This window comes from Sesamum indicum, linkage group LG6 (genome assembly GCF_026168435.1).
Source record: "Sesamum indicum cultivar Baizhima isolate 11 linkage group LG6, ASM2616843v1, whole genome shotgun sequence".
Taxonomy (NCBI): domain Eukaryota; kingdom Viridiplantae; phylum Streptophyta; class Magnoliopsida; order Lamiales; family Pedaliaceae; genus Sesamum; species Sesamum indicum.
In genome coordinates, this window is record NC_142662.1 from 16,653,825 (window position 1) to 16,673,790 (window position 19,966).

A 19,966-nucleotide genomic window follows, 5' to 3' on the forward strand; every position below is an offset into this window, starting at 1 on the left:
TTTTAGAACTATGCTTTTGATGAATGTTTTTGTATTTCTTTTATGATGGACTTGGTAGTTATGTTTTCCAAATATTTTATTTACTTGCTTTTATTATAACCTGAAGATGAATTGTTTAGCTACTCATGGCTACCGCCTGTGAACTTGCTCCTACTGACGGGACTAACAGACTTTGACCTACCCTACTAAATAGTCGACCCACAGTGGGCCAGGCCTCGCACTGCTCCATAAGTAGGTTCTTGCACCATGAGGTCTGTTACATTTCTTTGTTTGTTGTGATTATCACTTACCTTTTGCAGATATGCATGATTCGCCCAAATTCGCATGCGTCTATGAGTTGTTCTTAGCCACCAAGATTCTTCTTCATCAGCAAAGCAACACAAGGCTCGAACATCCCTGTATGATTTCCCCTACCAAACAAGCACGAATAGGATCTTTTTTTAGGATTATTTCTTCCTACTCTAGCAGTTCAATACCAAGTCTTGCACGCCTGGAGTGAAGGAGGGGGGACTGATGATACCCCCTTAAATATTTTTCTTCAAAGCTAAAGAATAAGGAAGTGAACCCCTATTGAACAACCCATCAGGTCAGGCCTTTCTGGCTGTGAGCAAGGTATTAAGCCCATAACTTGTCTTATCTTTACTAGCTCGGCAAGCCCAAAAGACGAGCCTAATCCAACAAAATGGGTCAGCATACAATAGGAACAACACGTCACATAAGTCGGCGAGACTTTAGGACATATTATACTAAAATATCTCCAACTAACTCCAAACAATGGCTGAAATCAAATCTTTAAGCAGTAGGTAATAGATTTAGGATTCTCGGACAAACTAGGCAACACTCATTCAAAAGGTCATATCTTTGTCCAGAGAAGTCCAAATCACGAATTGATTTTTCTGTTGAATAGCTAATACATGCAGCTTTCAAATGGTATATAATTCACCATAACCACTTTGCGGATCTTGCTCCACGGCTCGCCTATAGATGGACCCTTTATACAGTCAATTTGAGAAGACAAGTTATCACACTCTTACTCTCATTTCTCTCGGATTTTAAGCTATTTTAAACTCACTTTTTGCACTCCACACGAATTATATCAATTTAGCACCATCTCAACCATTATTCTCTCTTTGATTCAAGTTTTTCTTTCATTTTTTAAGCATCAGAGTGTTAACATCTGTTTGCAGGTTAGTTCCCCGATAATCTTATGATTTTTGTGAAAGTCCTTCGACCAGTGTGATGCTGCTGGACCTCGGTACGCATCAAAGATATTGACAATTGATTTGATTAGGATTTTATTTGGATCTTCGGTTACTAAAGATAAAATTATAAACCATTGATTTATATTAGGTAAGATCTGACAATTGTAAAATAAAAATAAAAAATAAAAGAAAGAGATAGTGAAAATGGTAAGATCTGACAATTGTAAAATAAAAATAAAAAATAAAAGAAAGAGATAGTGAAAATGAGAGAGAGAGAGAGAGAGAGAGAGAGAGAGAGAGAGAGAGAGAATCGGGCATACAATACATCACTCGCATGAAGGGGGTATTTTGCACATTTTTTAAAAGTTGGGAGAGGTAAATTGGTGTTTTATTTTTTTACCAAGAGGATTATTTGTCTATTTTTTACAGCATGGATAGGTAAATTGCAACTTTACCTTAAAAATATCAAGTTTAGTGATGCGAAATGAAAAAAAAAAAATAGTTTTTACTATAGAGTATTAAAGCATGCAACCTAACTAGTATCCTACGATATTTACATTTATTCAAAAAAGAAATACAGTACATTCTTTATGACGATGATAACAAAAATGAATAAAATTTATTCAGTACTGAGTTTATTGATAATTTTTTTTTTTTTGCTTATTTTAGCCATTTTACATTCATTTTTACATTTGATTATCAAAATTATTATATTTTTTATCATTTTGGTATCTTTTTACGTTCTTTATGTCAACATTACTTGGAACTCATTATTTAAGAACTTAATTTAATAGTGAAGTTCACTCAAGGGATACACTTAAAGTAATGGTTTTGTTTTATGGATATACTAATAATGTAGGACATAATTTTTTATTCATCATAAAAGGTAAATGTTTGCATTCAATCCATATATTAAAATTCAATTTTACAAACTTAAATTTAGATTAAAAGGTTTAAATTTTAAATTACATATTTTCAAAAATTAAAATGCAAATTGAATTTACCTGGGTTGAAATACATTTCGAATTTGGCATTTCATATAACTAATTATTAAGTAATTAGTTATCTTATAAATTTTGATAAACAAAATTAGTCAAATTAACAAAATAATGGAAATATTATCATCAAATATAAAAATAAAAGTCAAATGGTTCAATAAAAATAAAATATATTAATTAGAATTTATGCAATTTCCTTCGATATATTTATTATTTTACTATAAAGGGGTAAAATAACTACTACATAAAAAGATAATAGAAAAAATTGAACGAAAAACATTAATTGAGTACCAAAATAATAATAGTGATTACCAACTAAGTTATTTGAAATTATTGAGATACCAAAGTAACACTTAAGTCATAAATTGGATACTAAGTACATTAATAAATTAATTCCATTTGGATTTAAATGGTTCCATTATATGTTTTAGACTATTGAGTAGGATTAGATTGTTTATGATTTGCAGATGAAAAGTAAGATAAGTTTACAAACTGAAAGGTGAGATGTGAGTGAATGAGTAAAGCCTAAAGCATTGGTTAAAATATTTACCCACTTGAGGGAAAAAGCAAAAAAGTTGGAAATCTTACTTTAGGGATAACAAATAGGGATATTTATGCTTTTTTTTTTTTTTTTTTTTTACATGAGGTTTGATACTGACGTCGTAAAAAAGTGAGATCGATTAGATTTGTATTATAAAGGCGCGATTCACACGCTTCACACGAGAGTTCTAAAAAATTCCCTTCTTGAATGAAGATGGATATTTATACTACAACAAAAAATACGTTATTTAGGATAAGTGGAGACAAAATACAGTTTAGGCCGTTACCTACCCCTCTTACATGGTTAGAATTTATTGACTAAGGGTATTTCTGTAATTACGAAGTTACAACGGTTTGGTAAGTTTGACTTCGAACTTTTCTTTTGAAGCGATATCATCTTTTCCTTGTTGAAACAATATTTCATTTCATAACGCGATTTGTTTCTCCTCCATCAGATATAATTACATGTAAACTTCATGTGATTTAGGAATTATATACTGCACCTCTGAAATATTAACAAATAAGTCTCACCTGTAGTCAAAATTCACTTAATTTGTTTATATTAATAAAAGAATTGAATGAAAATTAATATCTACTTTGATTATTATTAACTTATTGCAGGTCAAATAATTTTTACTAATTTACCCTTACGACAATGAAGATTTATCTCCTTACACGCATTAATACATGAAGAGGTACGAAAGTAATCCGATCGTAAAAAATATATCTGACCTGTAATAGATCAGTAATAAATCAATTGAAAACAAATATATTTTGTTTTCCCGATTTTTGCTAATGCTAGAAAATTTGATGAATAAACTTATTTGTTAAACTAAAACAAACTTTAGAAGTGTTAAATATAATTTCTCAAATTATGGAGAATTATCGTATAATTATACTAAATCTAAGGGAAAAAGAGTGTGTATATCCCTAAGAAATTAATTTGGGGAAAGGTATATGTTTAGAGTGGCAACAGATAATAACTTTGTCAAGTCCATGTACAAAATTTCTGGGGGAAAAGATTATGTTCTAAGGAAAAAAAGCAACTGACTTAGACTCTTATCGCCATCACGGGTAAACAACTCTATCATGATTTCCTGTGGAAACAGAAAGCTATAACGCAATTCTAACACAAACTGGATGCTTTTGGATGCGCTTAATTTTAACTATCAGAAATGCTAGAGAACAAAGAACTATATACACCACCAGAACTTGATCAACTATATCGGACATAAAACGAGTATCCATTTAGATAGCTTCACAAGGAAAAATTCAAGCTTAGCAAATAGCCGTTCAACCGACGCAGAAGCTGTGAAAGATCCAACAATCTGAGAAACGAGTTTCTGGTGCCTACGATGTAAGATGCTGATGTTTTGAGTTAATTCTGGACCCCCCCCCCCCCCCTCTCCCCTCCTTCCTCCCGCTAAACACAAACTGAAATTATTTATGACAACCTAACAAATAGAATTATAACTTACTGAAACCACTCTAAATGCTATCTTCTATTAACAAGAGAATCTCCAGAGCTCAACGGCACCGAGGGATCCCAGACCATAATAAAATTTTCTTATTTGCTAGACAGCATGAATTGGATCATGACTAGAGTTCATGCCTGAACTGCCAGAAGCTGGATTAGCATGAAAAGCAGATGGCCTTGTAGAGCCTTCAACAAGTTTAAGTGAGAGGGTTGACGGCCCAGCATCAGCAAGAGATTCCCCTAAGCTTAGTTTCGACATGCCAACGAGCTCATCCACATTAATTGGGCTCTTTGAATGCACAGCCGTTGGCTTCACCACTTCGTGTGTTTCCTCTTTAACAGGTTCTGTTTTATATCCTGGCCAAAATGGGATGGGCAATGTGAAGAATGGAGCAACATAAGCAGGATAGACAACCGGGTAAGTATATTGTGAGCCCTCTGGCTTGGGAAGCATGTTCTCGCCATCATTGGAGGTTGCAGATTCCATAGATTCACATTCTTCATCCACAGCTGGAGGTGGCACAGGGGTGCTGCTTTGTGTCTCAGCTTGTGAAGGGTTCACCGGGAAAAATTCTCTTGACACCACTGGAGTATCGACTGACTACAGAAAATGCAAAACAGAAAATTAAAAAGTGTATGCGTACTTTAGTGTCTAAAAACAAGACATTTGTTGTGACCAATGTTATAATTGGTTTAGCTTCATTTTGTACTTCAGCTTACTTAAAATGATCAAATGTATAATTAAATCGAAATTGCATAACCACAACCCCCACAAAACATGTCATAGTGTATTTGAAGCACATTTAATGTTAGCACTGATGGTCTATCATCATATATTTTCCAGTGATCGATGCAGCCAACTTACTAATAACCTTTTCAGCCATGGTGGAGAAGTAAAGTTATCTATCTCACATATCCACAGAAGTTTTATATGTAAATGTCCCCCAAGTACATCAAAAGCTAACAATCAAATTACTTACGTCATCAGCAACAATATCAAAAAGGCTTGAACGTCTTTTCCTCCTTGACACATTACTTTGCCGTATGAAGTACTTTTGTGCATGGCTAGCAACCTGAGTAGGTGTTCTGGAGATCACAAAGTTCCGTGCAATGCCGCGCCAGTCACCTTTACCTAGCTTTTGCAAGCCAAGCAGAAACATCCTATGTTCCTCTTCTGTCCATGGAACACCTGGAAATAAAAGTAAAGACCATTTCAAACACAAAATATACAAAGCAGTTGCAGAAGTGATAAATGGAAGCAGCACCAATGTTCAGAATAATGCTAAAACCTAACAAGGTAATCCATCAAATGTGAGAAAAAACACCCAGCAGGTAGCATATTCCAGTCCCACTGTAGAATTCTAACACCACCCATCCTACAAGAAAAGGATTCTTTGCTAGGCCACATCATCATATATCACAAATTCATGATTATTTTCACTTGTTTTCCTATCTAACTTAGTTATGAATATTAAGATTTTAGCTTGCAAGTTCACAGTTAACTACAATGTTTTTCCCTCTTTCTTCCACTTCCCAGTCACTTAATCAAATCAAAACCATAATAATGTAGCAAACTCATACGTATTTTCTCATTCATTCTCAATACGAAAAGAAATCCTGTGACTGCACACTTGAGTACTAAAACATAAAAACTGGGCCTATCAAATTCCATCCATGTATCTGGACGCCGAAAGCGCTAACACCAGTCCCATTGTTTCGAGTTTGTGTCCAGTTTAAAAGTAATCCAACAGCATATAATGGAAATGTGAAAACATCAAAGCACACCTAAACTCCTTAAATGCAGGGAAAAGCAACAGGGTAACAGAAGAAATAATCACCTAGATCACAGAATCAGTTCTTCACCTGATTGCCAATTAAATAAACAAAACCAAACAACCAACGAACCTTAAAAATTGAGCACCAACTACATATATCACACTGTATACACACATAAACTATGGCTATACAATCATATCTTTAGGAAGTTACATACAATGCAAATAACCATTATAAAAATTTCATACAGAAATCACATAAAACATAAACTTACTCCGAGCAAATAAACACAAACCATTATTTTCTACTCTCCCTTTCTCTTGTGGGGGTTGGGGGGCATAAAATCAATCCTTAGGAAGTTATACACAAATAAACCTTATATAATTCTCTAGTAATTCAAATAAAAGCACAAGCTTTATGGAAGATGCAAATGATCAATCAGAAACCATTTCTTTTTCTTCTGCTTCTTTTTTTTTTTCCTTTTTTAATTTCTGATTCAATTTCTCCAAATTATCAAAACCCCACAAATTTATCAGATCCAAATTTCAATTAAACCATAAGAAGTTAGTCGAGTAACACACCACATGCAATACAACATAAATTAAAATCTCAACAACACACGCGAATAACAACAGAATAACACAAAAAAAAAAGAAAGTAAAGAAAAACTCGGTTCAAGTAAAAATAGTAAATAAATAAATTTGGGGGGAAAAAAAAACCTTTCTTCCTCTCACGGCTTGAGGAGGACCCGGCAACAAAGTCCTCAGATGCGTAACCGTCGGCGCCGCCTGAGCCAGCAGAGGGGTGGTCCGGGGTGTCGGCGGGGGAGTCGTGAGTTACACCATTTTGAGGGGTCGCACTCCCGCTTCCACTACCACCACCACCACCCCCCATATAGTGGGTCAAGTTACCCATACTAGCACTCTTCCGGATCGACCCATCAGTCAATCTGACCCCAAATAGCTTCACCCCTCGATTCGGGCACGTCCGAGAATTATGCCCGTTATGGCTGCAATGCGAGCACCTCCTCGTCATTGCCCCAAGAAACTAAAATAATCAACCAAAACGAGTGGAGATTAAGCAGGAAACCACAACGAAATGGTCCGATTGATGTGAATCGGATTCTTTGACAAGATCCGTCCGACCATGCGATTTGTTTCTTGGTTTGATGGGTGCCTCTGTTTTCTTGAATCGTTTTTCCTAAACCAAAGCCACTGTGTGTGGATACTGATATAGATATAGAGAGAGAGTCTCTTGAAGAGAAACGTGACTGTGAGAGAGAGAGAGAGAGAGAGAGAGAGAGAGGAGGAAGACTCGGGAATGAAAGGAGAAGAAAATTGTGTGGGAGAGGGGTGTGTGTGTGTGTAATAATATATGGGTGAGGTTTGTTGTGTGTACAAATGAATAAATGTAGGTGTGGAAGCAAAGGCCGAGGAGATAAAATTAGCTAACATAAGTAAATGTGGCCTCTGCTGTCGGCCTATGTGCTTTATTTTACACATTCGCCTATTCTTATGGATATACATACATATACATATACATATACATATATACGGTATTGTGATGTATGGGATAAGATAATTGATTCTTGCTTTCATTCACGTTCCTAATTATTTTTGTCAAACTCCAATATCTTCTCATTTTTATTCCAACTATTTTGTGTACTAATTTTCTTGAGGGAAAAATGTAAGCAACATTTTCAGCGATATTGTAAATGAGCAAATTATTTTTTATAAAAAATAATTTATTTTTTAAAATACAATAATTTATCTTTTCGTGATTTTTAAAATGAAGTAATTTATTTTCTTGAGCAGGGAGGTCAATTACTTATTTTAAAAAGCACAGAAGGTTAAAATGCTATTTTTTCTTCACAAATGAGTAATCTGCTCATTTATAATATCATATGAGGTAATTTGCATTAAACCCATTTGCTCGATCTGTATAAAGATATGGACGATGTAGTGTGTTGCAATAGTAGATTAGACAAAAATGAGGGACTTGGGTGCTATATAAGTTTCAAGCTCTTCTCGTTGGGTGTTTTTTTAAGACAAATGTATTTAGTTTCGGTCAAAACGGACGCTCAATATCATATTAAAGCGGTTTGTATCTCGCAGGTGGCAATCGCAATGTGCAAGTGTACGCAGGAGCATTTGGCCAAAATAGAGAATATTTGGCACAGGGCCTCTAAAAGCGCAAGCATGGATCATTTAGCGTCATTCATAGGAATTATGCCGGATGCTCTTCCGATGTTGCTTGCATTGGGAGCTTGTGGTGGTAAATATACTACTATCACAGATCAGGTAGAAACAAAAAATTTACGCAATATACGAATTTCATATGGGATTAGACTGTTTGTTCCTCTTATGTCACTTGTCCGTGGGGCTTATGATCATAAATATACTATCATCCACGTCATACGAAGACATGAGACATAAGTACCATACAAGTTTTAAGCTTCGATATGCTAAAATTCTACAATTTTAATTAGAATGAATAGTATCATGTACCGAAACTCTAAGAACGACATGCGAACAACCATCAGATCATTTATAAGGTAAAAAACAAATAAAAGGAATTAAAATCAACAAAATTTGTACAACCCTCTAAGGTTTTTTGATTTCCTACCATGGTTTAGGTGTTTGGTCCACTTAAGGGATTTGATTTAATATAGAAACATAAACTAATAGAAATATGTTGCAATCATAAAAAGAAATGGTGATAGGGGAATCCTGACAATATGAGTAACTTGGGGGGTCAATTTCGATAAGGATAAGGCACAAAATTGTAAATAAGATAATTCAAATGTTTTAATTGAGTAGAGACTTTGATGGATAGACATTACTTTATGGATAGATAGACCTCAATCAAGAAAAGGTGAACTCACAATCAACTATCAAGGGGAAAAGATTGCACAAGTTTTATTTTTATAAATATTGATATGGGTGTTTTAGTAAATAATAAAATTGCAAGTAATATCTGTCATATTGAAAATGAGTAAATTATTTTTCTAAAAAAAATAATAATTTATTTTGATATATTTTTTAAATTGCGATATTTTATCCTCCTATATTTTTCAAAATGAAGCAATTTATGCCCTTAGTCAGGAAGGTAAATTGTTTCATTTTCAAAAAGCAAGAAATACAAAGAGGGTAATTTGCTTGTTCGTTAAATTCGTTTTATGTTTATGAAAATATATAATCTATATATTACTATAATTAAATAAAATATTGTGAAATATATATAAGAATGTATACATATTGGACACAAGTACATACACAAGCATATTATAAATTGTATAAAATAATTGTGTAACGTTCTAAAATACAAATAAAAACACAACTCGTCAAATGTGACAAAATTAGAAAAAAAAAGACATTGTTCAAGTTATTTTTGTTAGATATAAATATTTAATAATTAATTTATTTTTAAATAAAGTAATAATAATTTATTATTTTTACCTTTAAAAAAAAGTGATATTTTACGGTATATCTTTACAACAAATTTCCGATGAAGAGGAATAGAAATCCCAACATAATATTATTTATATGTGATGTGGTCGAGGTTTTCACGAAGGGATAAAACTGAAAAATTTTACCCGCTACACGATAACTCACCAGGTGCAAATACGATTTTTCGAGGGACTATTTTAATAAGAGCGGTCACTATCAGTGAGTAGTAGTTAGGTTAAAAAATAATATTTTCGGTATTTAGTAGTGCTGGGAGTTATATTGTGCGGTGGGTTGCATTTGTTTAACATGTACCTCGTATATGTTAAATTATTTTTTTACCCTTGTAAGTTAATATTTTTTTCGATATACATCAATATTCGGGCCTTATTTTTATAAATATATACTTTCTCCAATTTAAGATCATCCTATCAAAAGTTAAAATACAATTAAATTCCCAAAACAACGTAATTTGTTGCCAACCAAACGTAAATCTCTGTGTATATATTCTCTTGACGTTCCCTCTCTCGAAATTTTTGGATGAATGAGATGTTACGGGAAAATACCTCCCATAAATTAGTTTGTTTTGTAATTTTGATCTCATTATTTTTAAATAAAAAAATATAATTTTCGTTCTATAATTTATGAAAGTGATATTTTTTGTCCTGCACGAATATATTTTCGTAATTTAATTTTGTAACTTTAAAATTTTAGCAATTTTTATCCTTTGGCTGGAAAATTGCATGTGACTTACACATGGCCCAATCAAAATTGCAATTTTAGTCTTGTAACTTAGAAAATATTAGTATTTTTAATCTTATCACCTAGAGGAGTTGGCATTTTTTATCCTGTATGAATGTATTTGCAGGCCTAAAATTGCAAGTACATAGCAATTTTCAGCCAAAATTGACCAGAAATTGATTAAAATTGCCAAAATTATAAAGTTATAGGACTAAATTGTGAAAATCAATTTGTACAGGATTTAAAATGTCACCCCGCCTAAGTTGCAGTATAAAAATTATAATTTTCCTTTTTAAACTCATCATATTGTGTTCCATAACTCCAAAAAAAATTATAATTTTAGTCTCAAGTCTTAATTTTGTTAAATTTCTAATGGAAACAACTTTAATTCCCCTTGAGACTTATCGAAGCTCGTGTACCATGAATGTGTTGTTCTGTAAAAAAAAAAAAAAAATTAGATTAAAGGATTGGGACTAATATTATAATTTTTTTGAAGTTATAAAATGCAACATGATGAAATTAAAAATAATATGGCCAAAATTGCAAAATATCTAATTTGTAGGGTATAAAATGCAATTTTCTCGAGATTCATTTACTACTATTAAATTAAGAATAATTAGATAATGAAAGCTGTTCATTCGTATAATTCAATGATTATGAGTGGATAAAATGTATTGCACCTTATCCACCATAAATAATCTCATTATCTCTATTGGTTAATTTTCCTGTCAATCAAGACCGTACATTTTTTCTATCAACAATTAAAGGCATTATAAATAAGTCTCCAACATTTATTAGGATTAAATGCAATTTATCTCAATAATATGAGAATGTCCAAAAAAATATCTCTTGTTAAAAAAAATAACAAATTACCATCTTGTGTTTCCTTTAGGGTGAATAGCAAGTAAATTGCTTCAATTTAAAAAACATAGGGAGGTAAAATTTTTATATTTTATATTTTTATATTGCTTCAATAGATGATTGCCTCAATAGTACGAGCACAAATGATGGCTATGACCTAGGTGCCTATGGTGGCCCTTGCAGCTATAAAGGCACCAGGTGATGGGAACAGACCCCCGACTCGAGGGCCATCACTTCCCCCTAGGGAGTAGTGCCTGCCCCTACAGCATTGGAAGAGATCCCCCTCAATAGGTGGCCTGTTTTGGATGCCTAGAGAAGGGACTTCAGGATATTCAGCATCATGTGGTAGGGTCCTAATGGAGGTGCAAGGTGGTCTCCCTTTCAGCGGGAAAGTCATGATGGACGAGCTCTCCCTAAATTGTCGAACTCCTGTTATCACAGAATATATGGTAAATGAATCCCTAAGAGCATTTGTCCCGATTTGAAAACGGGATCACATGTCGAGTATTTCTCACCACCTTTGCTAGAGATGCTCAGCAATAATTCAACTAGTTGTTGGAGTGATCAATTGGGAACTTTTAAGAGTTTCAATCCCTATTCTTGCATCAATTTGCTAGTAGCAGGAAAATTGAAAGACAGAGCTAGCCTCTTCACCCCTTCGCTTTGGTGGTTACAACTCAGGGTTGCGGCCATATTTTCGAACCTCCCGGTAGGAGTAAAGACCAATCGGCCCCTGGTATAGACCCTAGGAAGCCTAATACTTCAGAGAGACTAGTAAAATGGGCTATCGAGTTAAATAAATATGATATCTCTTATCTACCCCTGACAGCCATTAAGAAAGCATAAGCTTTGGCTAATTTCATAATCGAGATGACAAGTCTTTCCCAGCAAAGAGGCATAATTGTTGCATGTAGACGGTTTAACCACCCTCCAAAGGAGTGGGGCCGGGGTAGTTATCACCTCCCAAAAGAGAGAGGACGTAGAATTTGTAGTTAGGTTCAATGTTAAAGACTCAAATAATGAGGCTTAATATGAAGCCCTCACGTTACGCATGAAGAGAGCTTGGGAAGCTAGAGCAAGATACCTCATAGCTTATTCAGATTCCCAACTTATGACCAATTAGATCTAAGCAGTATATGAGGTCAAATCTTACCTGGAGAGAGGATAAAATGTCTTTATACCCTAGAATCGACGCCCCCACAGAAACTCGAAAAATAGTGCAGATTCTCCTTCTTGCTCTGGCATGACTGGTACATATAAACGCCCTAGTTGGGGGAGAAATGTTGGCTCTTCAGGAGAAACTACCTGCGTCTCAAGAAGGAGGATGCAGAGAAGGGGGGGCGTGGCCATGGATTGAGTGACCACTTGAAGAGGAATTCCTGATGAAGGCTAGCTGGAGGAACTTTCCTTGGCCCTTTTAAAGGACTCTTGGTGTTGTAGGCTGAGTGATTCTCTAGAAAATTGTTGAATGCCAACGTCTCCATGAGAGCCCATGATGAGAGAGTCGTCACCGGCCATCCTCCAAGACTACGTTGGATATCCTCCCACCATAACTTATTGAGCATGATTTCTCTACAAATACGAAAATGGATAAATCAGTTAATAAACAAAAAAAAAAAAAAACAGAGAATGCGTGAAGGGAAGGAGACTAATAATGATTGTACCTAGGGGCTCTTGAGGAGTACTTCCTTGGGGCCCAGACCAAAGTGAGAGAGGAGTTTCACGTCCACCAACGTCTGACAGTCGTAGTAGTAGGGATTTTCAAGTCCTCAAGAAGAGCAGAAAGCCCTGCACTCCTCTCCCTTATGGAGAAGGAAGTGATGAGTGGAAGATAAGAAGTCCACACATGGGGAAACGGCTAGCGGGTGGGAGGAAGAACTTAGAAGAGTGCTTGGGAGTATTATGGACAGGAAGAAAACGAACCCCACGGCAAAGGGAGAAGTGGAAAATACAAGGCTCAAACTTTTTAGGCTCTACCTCTGAGCCCCTTCGAAAAAGACAAGCCACGGTCTGTCCCTCTAAAGGTAGCTTTAGAGGAGTCATGGCTCCAACAAACCTCACTGATTTATCTGAGAATACCATCAACAAAAGTATCCTTTTTTTTTATAGGGCTAAGCACAATATTCAAGAAATCTTGATTTCATTTGCATCAAATCATTAGCTTTCCACCCAGAAAGTTGCACTAAGAACTAAAGAGTAATTACACTAAAACAAGAAACACTAATCCATCCATCTTTACCCTTTTTTTTTGCATTTGTTTTTTCTTCACAGCGACTTCCGTTTCCCCAACCAAAACACAAAAGTGAAAAACAATAAACCCTAAACTCCTCTTCAGAGCGTAAACTAATCTATGGCAATTACAGTCTTTCTCCTGGCGTGCTCGATGTAGGTAAGGAAGATCCTGAGAACCCCGCACGTCTCCTCGTAGATCAGCCCAAAAATACCTTCGTGTTTTAACGACGCTTTTCCGCCTATTTTTTTCTGATTTTCTTGATTCAAGATTTTCTTGATTCAAGATTCAACGGCTATTTTGTTTTTTATTTAACGGCTAATTTTTCATTATAAATAGGAACACCCCAGTTTCTCGCTTCAGTCGTTTTTGCTGCTTTTCTTCTTCTAGCATTTCTTTAGTGCTCATTCAACTATTTCCGTTTTACACCTTTCGTTTTAATCTTGATTATTTCTGTGTTGGTGGTTTGTCTTAGATCTTTGCAACAATTGCCGCACTAGGCATGACTGGTACATATAAATGCCCTAATTAGGGGAGAAATGTTGGCTCTTCGGGAGAAACCACCTGTGTCTCAAGAAAGGGGATACAGAGAAAGGGGGGCGTGGACATAGATTGAGTGACCACTTGAAGAGGAATTCCTGATGAAGGCTAGCTGGAGGAACTTTCCTTGGCCCTTTTAAAGGTCCCTTGGGTGCGGGAGGCTGAGTGATTCTCTAGAAAATCGTTGAATGCCAATGTCTCCATGAGAGCCCATGATGAGAGAGTCGTCACCGGCCATCCTCCAAGACTACGTTGGATATCCTCCCACCATAACTTGTTGAGCATGATTTCTCTACAAATACGAAAATGGATAAATCAGTTAATAAACAAACAAAAAAAAAAACAGAGAATGCGTGAAGGGAAGTACTTCCTAGGGGCTCTTGAGAAGTACTTCCTTGGGGCTCAAACCAAAGTGAGAGAGGAGTTTCACGTTCACCAACCTCTGACAGACGCAGTAGTAGGGATTTAAGTCCTCAAGGAGAGTAGAAAGCCCTGCACTCCTCTCCCTTACGGAGAAGGAAGTGATGGGTGGAAGATCAGAAGTCCACACATGGGGAAACGGTTAGCTGGTGGGAGGAAGAACTTAGAAGAGTGGTTGGGAGTATTATGGGTAGGAAGAATACAAACCCCACGACAAAGGGAGAAGTGGAATATACAAGGCTCAAACTTTTTAGGGTCTACCTCTGAGCCCCTTCGAAAAAGACAAGCTAGGGTCTGTCCCTCTAGAGGTAGCTTTAGTGGAGTCATGGCTCCAACAAACCTCACTAATTTATCTGAGAATACCATCAACAAAAGTATCCTTTTTTTTTTTTATAGGGCTAAGCATAATATTCAAGAAATCTTGATTTCATTTGCATCAAATCATTAGCTTTCCACCCAAAACGTTGCACTAAAAACTAAAGAGTAATTACACTAAAACAAGAAACACTAATCCATCCATCTTTACCCTTTTTTTTGCATTTGTTTTTTCTTCACAGCGACTTCCGTTTCCCCAACCAAAACACAAAAGTGAAAAACAATAAACCCTAAACTCCTCTTCAGAGTGTAAACTAATCTATGGCAATTACAGTCTTCCTCCTGGCGTGCTCGATGTAGGTAAAGAAGATCCTAAGAACCCCGCACGTCTCCTCATAGATCAGCCCAAAAATACCTTTGTGTTTTAACGACGCTTTTCCGCCTATTTTTTTCTGATTTTCTTGATTCAAGATTTTCTTGATTCAAGATTCAACGGCTATTTTGTTTTTTATTTAACGGCTAATTTTTCATTATAAATAGGAACACCCTAGTTTCTTGCTTCAGTCGTTTTTGCTGCTTTTCTTCTTCTAGCATTTCTTTAGTGCTCATTCAACTATTTCTCTTTTACACCTTTCGTTTTGATCTTGATTATTTCTCTGTTGGTGGTTTGTCTTAGATCTTTGCAACAATTGCCGCACTGGGCATGACTGGTACATATAAATGCCCTAATTAGGGGAGAAATGTTGGCTCTTTGGGAGAAACCACCTGTGTCTCAAGAAAGGGGATAAAGAGAAAGGGGGGCGTGGCCATAGATTGAGTGACCACTTGAAGAGGAATTCCTGATGAAGGCTAGCTGGAGGAACTTTCCTTGGCCCTTTTAAAGGTCCCTTGGGTGCTGGAGGATGAGTGATTCTCTAGAAAATCGTTGAATGCCAATGTCTCCATGAGAGCCCATGATGAGAGAGTCGTCACCGGCCATCCTCCAAGACTACGTTGGATATACTCCCACCATAACTTGTTGAGCATGATTTCTCTACAAATACGAAAATGGATAAATCAGTTAATAAACAAACAAAAAAAAAAACAGAGAATGCGTGAAGGGAAGGATAGTAATAATGATTGTACCTAGGGGCTCTTGAGAAGTACTTCCTTGGGGCTCAAACCAAAGTGAGAGAGGAGTTTCACGTTCACCAACCTCTAACAGACGCAGTAGTAGGGATTCAAGTCCTCAAGGAGAGTAGAAAGCCCTGCACTCCTCTCCCTTACGGAGAAGGAAGTGATGGGTGGAAGATCAGAAGTCCACACATGGGGAAACGGTTAGCTGGTGGGAGGAAGAACTTAGAAGAGTGCTTGGGAGTATTATGGGTAGGAAGAATACAAACCCCACGACAAAGGGAGAAGTGGAATATACAAGGCTCAAACTTTTTAGGGTCTACCTCTGAGCCCCTTCGAAAAAGACAAGCTAGGGTCTGTCCCTCTAGAGGTAGCTTTAGTGGAGTCATGGCTCCAACAAACCTCACTAATTTATCTGAGAATACCATCAACAAAAGTATCCTTTTTTTTTTTTATAGGGCTAAGCATAATATTCAAGAAATCTTGATTTCATTTGCATCAAATCATTAGCTTTCCACCCAAAACGTTGCACTAAAAACTAAAGAGTAATTACACTAAAACAAGAAACACTAATCCATCCATCTTTACCCTTTTTTTTGCATTTGTTTTTTCTTCACAGCGACTTCCGTTTCCCCAACCAAAACACAAAAGTGAAAAACAATAAACCCTAAACTCCTTTCAGAGCGTAAACTAATCTATGGCAACTACAGTCTTCCTCCTGGCGTGCTCGATGTAGGTAAGGAAGATCCTGAGAACCCCGCACGTCTCCTCATAGATCAGCCCAAAAATACCTTCGTGTTTTTACGGTGCTTTCCCACCTATTTTTTTTTTCTGATTTTCTTGATTCAAGATTCAACGGCTATTTTTTTTATTTAACGGCTAATTTTTTACTGTAAATAGGAACACCCCAGTTTCTCTCTTCAGTCGTTTTTGCAGCTTTTCTTCTTCTAGTATTTATTTAGTGCTCATTCAACTATTTCTCTTTTACACCTTTCGTTTTGATCTTGATTATTTCTCTGTTGGTGGTTTGTCTTAGATCTTTGCAACAATTGCCGCACTGGGCATGACTGGTACATATAATGCCTTAGTTAGGGAGAAATGTTGGCTCTTCGGGAGAAACCACCTGTGTCTCAAGAAGGGGGATGCAGAGAAGGGGGGCGTGACCATGGATTGAGTGACCACTTGAAGAGGAATTCCTAATGAAGGCTAGCTGGAGGAACTTTCCTTGGCCCTTTTAAAGGTCCCTTGGGTGCTGGAGGCTGAGTGATTCTCTAGAAAATCATTGAATGCCAACATCTCCATGAGAGCCCATGATGAGAGAGTCGTCACTAGCCATCCACCAATACTACGTTGGATATCCTCCCACCATAACTTGTTGAGCATGATTTCTCTACAAATACGAAAATGTATAAATCAGTTAATAAACAAAAAAAAAAAAAAACAGAGAATGCATGAAGGGAAGGATACTAATAATGATTGTACCTAGGGGCTCTTGAGGAGTACTTCCTTGGGGCTCAGACCAAAGTGAGAGAGGAGTTTCACGTCCACCAACCTCTGACTGTCGTAGTAGTAGGGATTCAAGTCCTCAAGGAGAGCAGAAAGCCCTACACTCCTCTCCCTTATGGACAAGGAAGTGATGGGTGGAAGATCAGAAGTCCACACATGGGGAAACGGTTAAAGGGTGGGAGAAAGAACTTAGAAGAGTGCTTGGGAGTATTATGGGCAGGAAGAAAACGAACCCCACGACAAAGGGATAAGTGGAATATACAAGGCTCAAACTTTTTAGACTCTACCTCTGAGCCCCTTCAAAAAAGACAAGCCAGGGTCTGTCCCTCTAGAGGTAGTTTTAGAGGAGTCATGGCTCCAACAAACCTCACTAATTTATCTGAGAATACCATCAACAAAAGTATCCTTTTTTTTTTTTATATAGGGCTAAGCATAATATTCAAGAAATCTTGATTTCATTTGCATCAAATCATTAGCTTTCCACCCAAAAAGTTGCACTAAAAACTAAAGAGTAATTACACTAAAACAAGAAACACTAATCTATCCATCTTTACCCTTTTTTTTGCATTTGTTTTTTCTTCACAGCGACTTCCGTTTCCCCAACCAAAACACAAAAGTGAAAAACAATAAACCCTAAACTCCTCTTCATAGTGTAAACTAATCTATGGCAATTACAGTCTTCCTCCTGGCGTGCTCGATGTAGGTAAAGAAGATCCTAAGAACCCCGCACGTCTCCTCATAGATCAGCCCAAAAATACCTTTGTGTTTTAACGGTGCTTTCCCGCCTATTTTTTTTCTGATTTTCTTGATTCAAGATTCAACGGCTATTTTTTTTTATTTAACGGCTAATTTTTTATTATAAATAGGAATACCCCAATTTCTCTTTTCAGTCGTTTTTGCTGCTTTTCTTCTTCTAGTGTTTCTTTAGTGCTCATTCAACTATTTCTCATTTACACCTTTCGTTTTGATCTTGATTATTTCTCTGTTGGTGGTTTGTCTTAGATCTTGGCAACAATTGCTGCACTGGGCAGCTTGTTCATTTACACAAGCTTTGGAGTTCCTTACTCCAGCTTATAAAGGTCACCCACGAGTTAGTGTTGAAGTTCCCCCACATTTCTGCCAAGAAACCGGCCTCTATTAGAGCAATTACCCAATAACCATCACCGGAGGTATGGTGGGGAGTGGGATGGTGGCGACCACCGGAGGTATGGTGGGGGAGATGAAAAGAAATATATAAATATATATATATATATATATATATATTATAAAAATTAATGTATCTAATATAAATATATAATATATATAAAATAATATTTTTATTGTTAAAAATCATACAAACACTTTAAAGGGCGCATGCATATAAGAGGAGATTTGCTGACTTTCCACATCACAGGGAGAGCGCTTCCACTTTTCCCTACTTTATTATTCTCATATTGTCGTCCAACATAAAAAATTTTATGTAATAGAGTAGAATCTCTTTTTTTCTTTTTTAAGAATTATTATTCTAATTAAAAGAATAATGTGATATCATTAAACATATACCATTAAAATTTGTATTTCTCAACAACTATCAAAACTCATACCAAAATCAAAATATTCCCATAATTTTCGAATTTGGGTGGAAAGAATAAAGTCTAACGATAGGCCCTGAGAATTGAAGTGATATAACTGCTCATGCTCCAATGATTGAATCATATGTTTAGCTCACGTGATTTTGTTCTTTATTTCTATCATCACATTTTTAATAATTGAACACTTACAACCAAACCAATACACTTTTTTAAGGATGACAGATTTGTAAGAGGCTGAAATTTATGAGAATACTTAATTATTAACTTATCAAAAGAATATGACGTATGAGTTGTTGGATTCAATAATTTCACATAACTAGTGTCCGTACAAAATTTCATGTTTGTATACATAAATTACAAAATAAAAAATAATATGGACAAATAAAATTAATTAATTTAAACAAGAAGCAGTTACAATCTCTGTAAATGTAGATAACCCTTGATTTTTCTCTTTGAATGTCGATCCAAGAACTTGAAACTTACGATTGAATGCAAATGCATAACCTCTTCTAATTTTATGCACCAAATTACGCGTCACCTTGAAATCTGATATCAAGACTTGAAGATTTGATGCCAAGAAAGACATGAAATCTTTGCGGTTGTAGGGCTTTGCCGCGGCATATAGCTTTTAGACTTGAGTCGTTTTTGTTGTATGTCTGTTGTATTTTCTTGTTCTTGTGTTATGAAAACCCTAATTTTTAGGTATAAGCAGGACTTCAGTAGCTTCCACTCACTTCTATTTGATATTAACACTACGAACTTCAGCCCGGATCAGTCTCTGCAGGAGGGTACTGAATATGTTTTGACTCATTTAGTCGATGCAAAATAAAATAATAACATTGTATTTTATCTTGGATCAAACCGCCATAACTGCTTATTAAACCCAAATTTGGTATGCGCTTATTGTGAGTTTGTCGTCTTGAATATATACAAAATTTAAATTTTTTACGGACTTTAATTCAAAACTCAATTATTAGCCAACTTGTTTGGCTTTTTAATTGATAATTTATTCTAAACCTTTTATGTCAATATCATAATGTTTTGTTTTCTGAACTTATCACAATTAATGGATATTTGCAAAATTTTCTACTTTTATGATGAGAATAAGTTGTAAAAAATTTACAGTTTCGTTAAAGAGAAAGCTGACAATGTAAATAAGCTGTTTGGGGACAATTTTAATATATACAATTTTATGATAAGCTACGCAAGTTGGTAGGGATAAGCTTTTGA

General features: G+C 35.7%; 1 protein-coding gene across 1 annotated transcript; it reads right to left on the minus strand.

The window, feature by feature from the left end:
- Positions 1-3,938: 3,938 nt before the first annotated feature.
- Positions 3,939-7,400, minus strand: LOC105164353 (myb-like transcription factor family protein). The gene is made up of 3 exons (XM_011082985.3): positions 6,713-7,400; positions 5,198-5,406; positions 3,939-4,818 (listed from the first exon to the last, which is right to left on the minus strand). Exons 1-3 carry the CDS (start codon positions 7,026-7,028, stop codon positions 4,315-4,317), a joined length of 1,029 nt encoding a protein of 342 aa, XP_011081287.1. The 5' UTR covers positions 7,029-7,400; the 3' UTR covers positions 3,939-4,314.
- Positions 7,401-19,966: the final 12,566 nt, after the last annotated feature.

Coding starts and splice junctions, on each gene's coding strand:
- LOC105164353 (XM_011082985.3), bottom strand. CDS start 7,028: ATGACGAGGAGGTGCTCGCATTGCAGCCATAACGGGCATAATTCTCGG. Junction 5,407..6,712: donor AAGCCGTGAGAGGAAGAAAG/GTTTTTTTTTCC, acceptor TTTTATTTCCAG/GTGTTCCATGGACAGAAGAG. Junction 4,819..5,197: donor TTGATATTGTTGCTGATGAC/GTAAGTAATTTG, acceptor CATTTTCTGTAG/TCAGTCGATACTCCAGTGGT.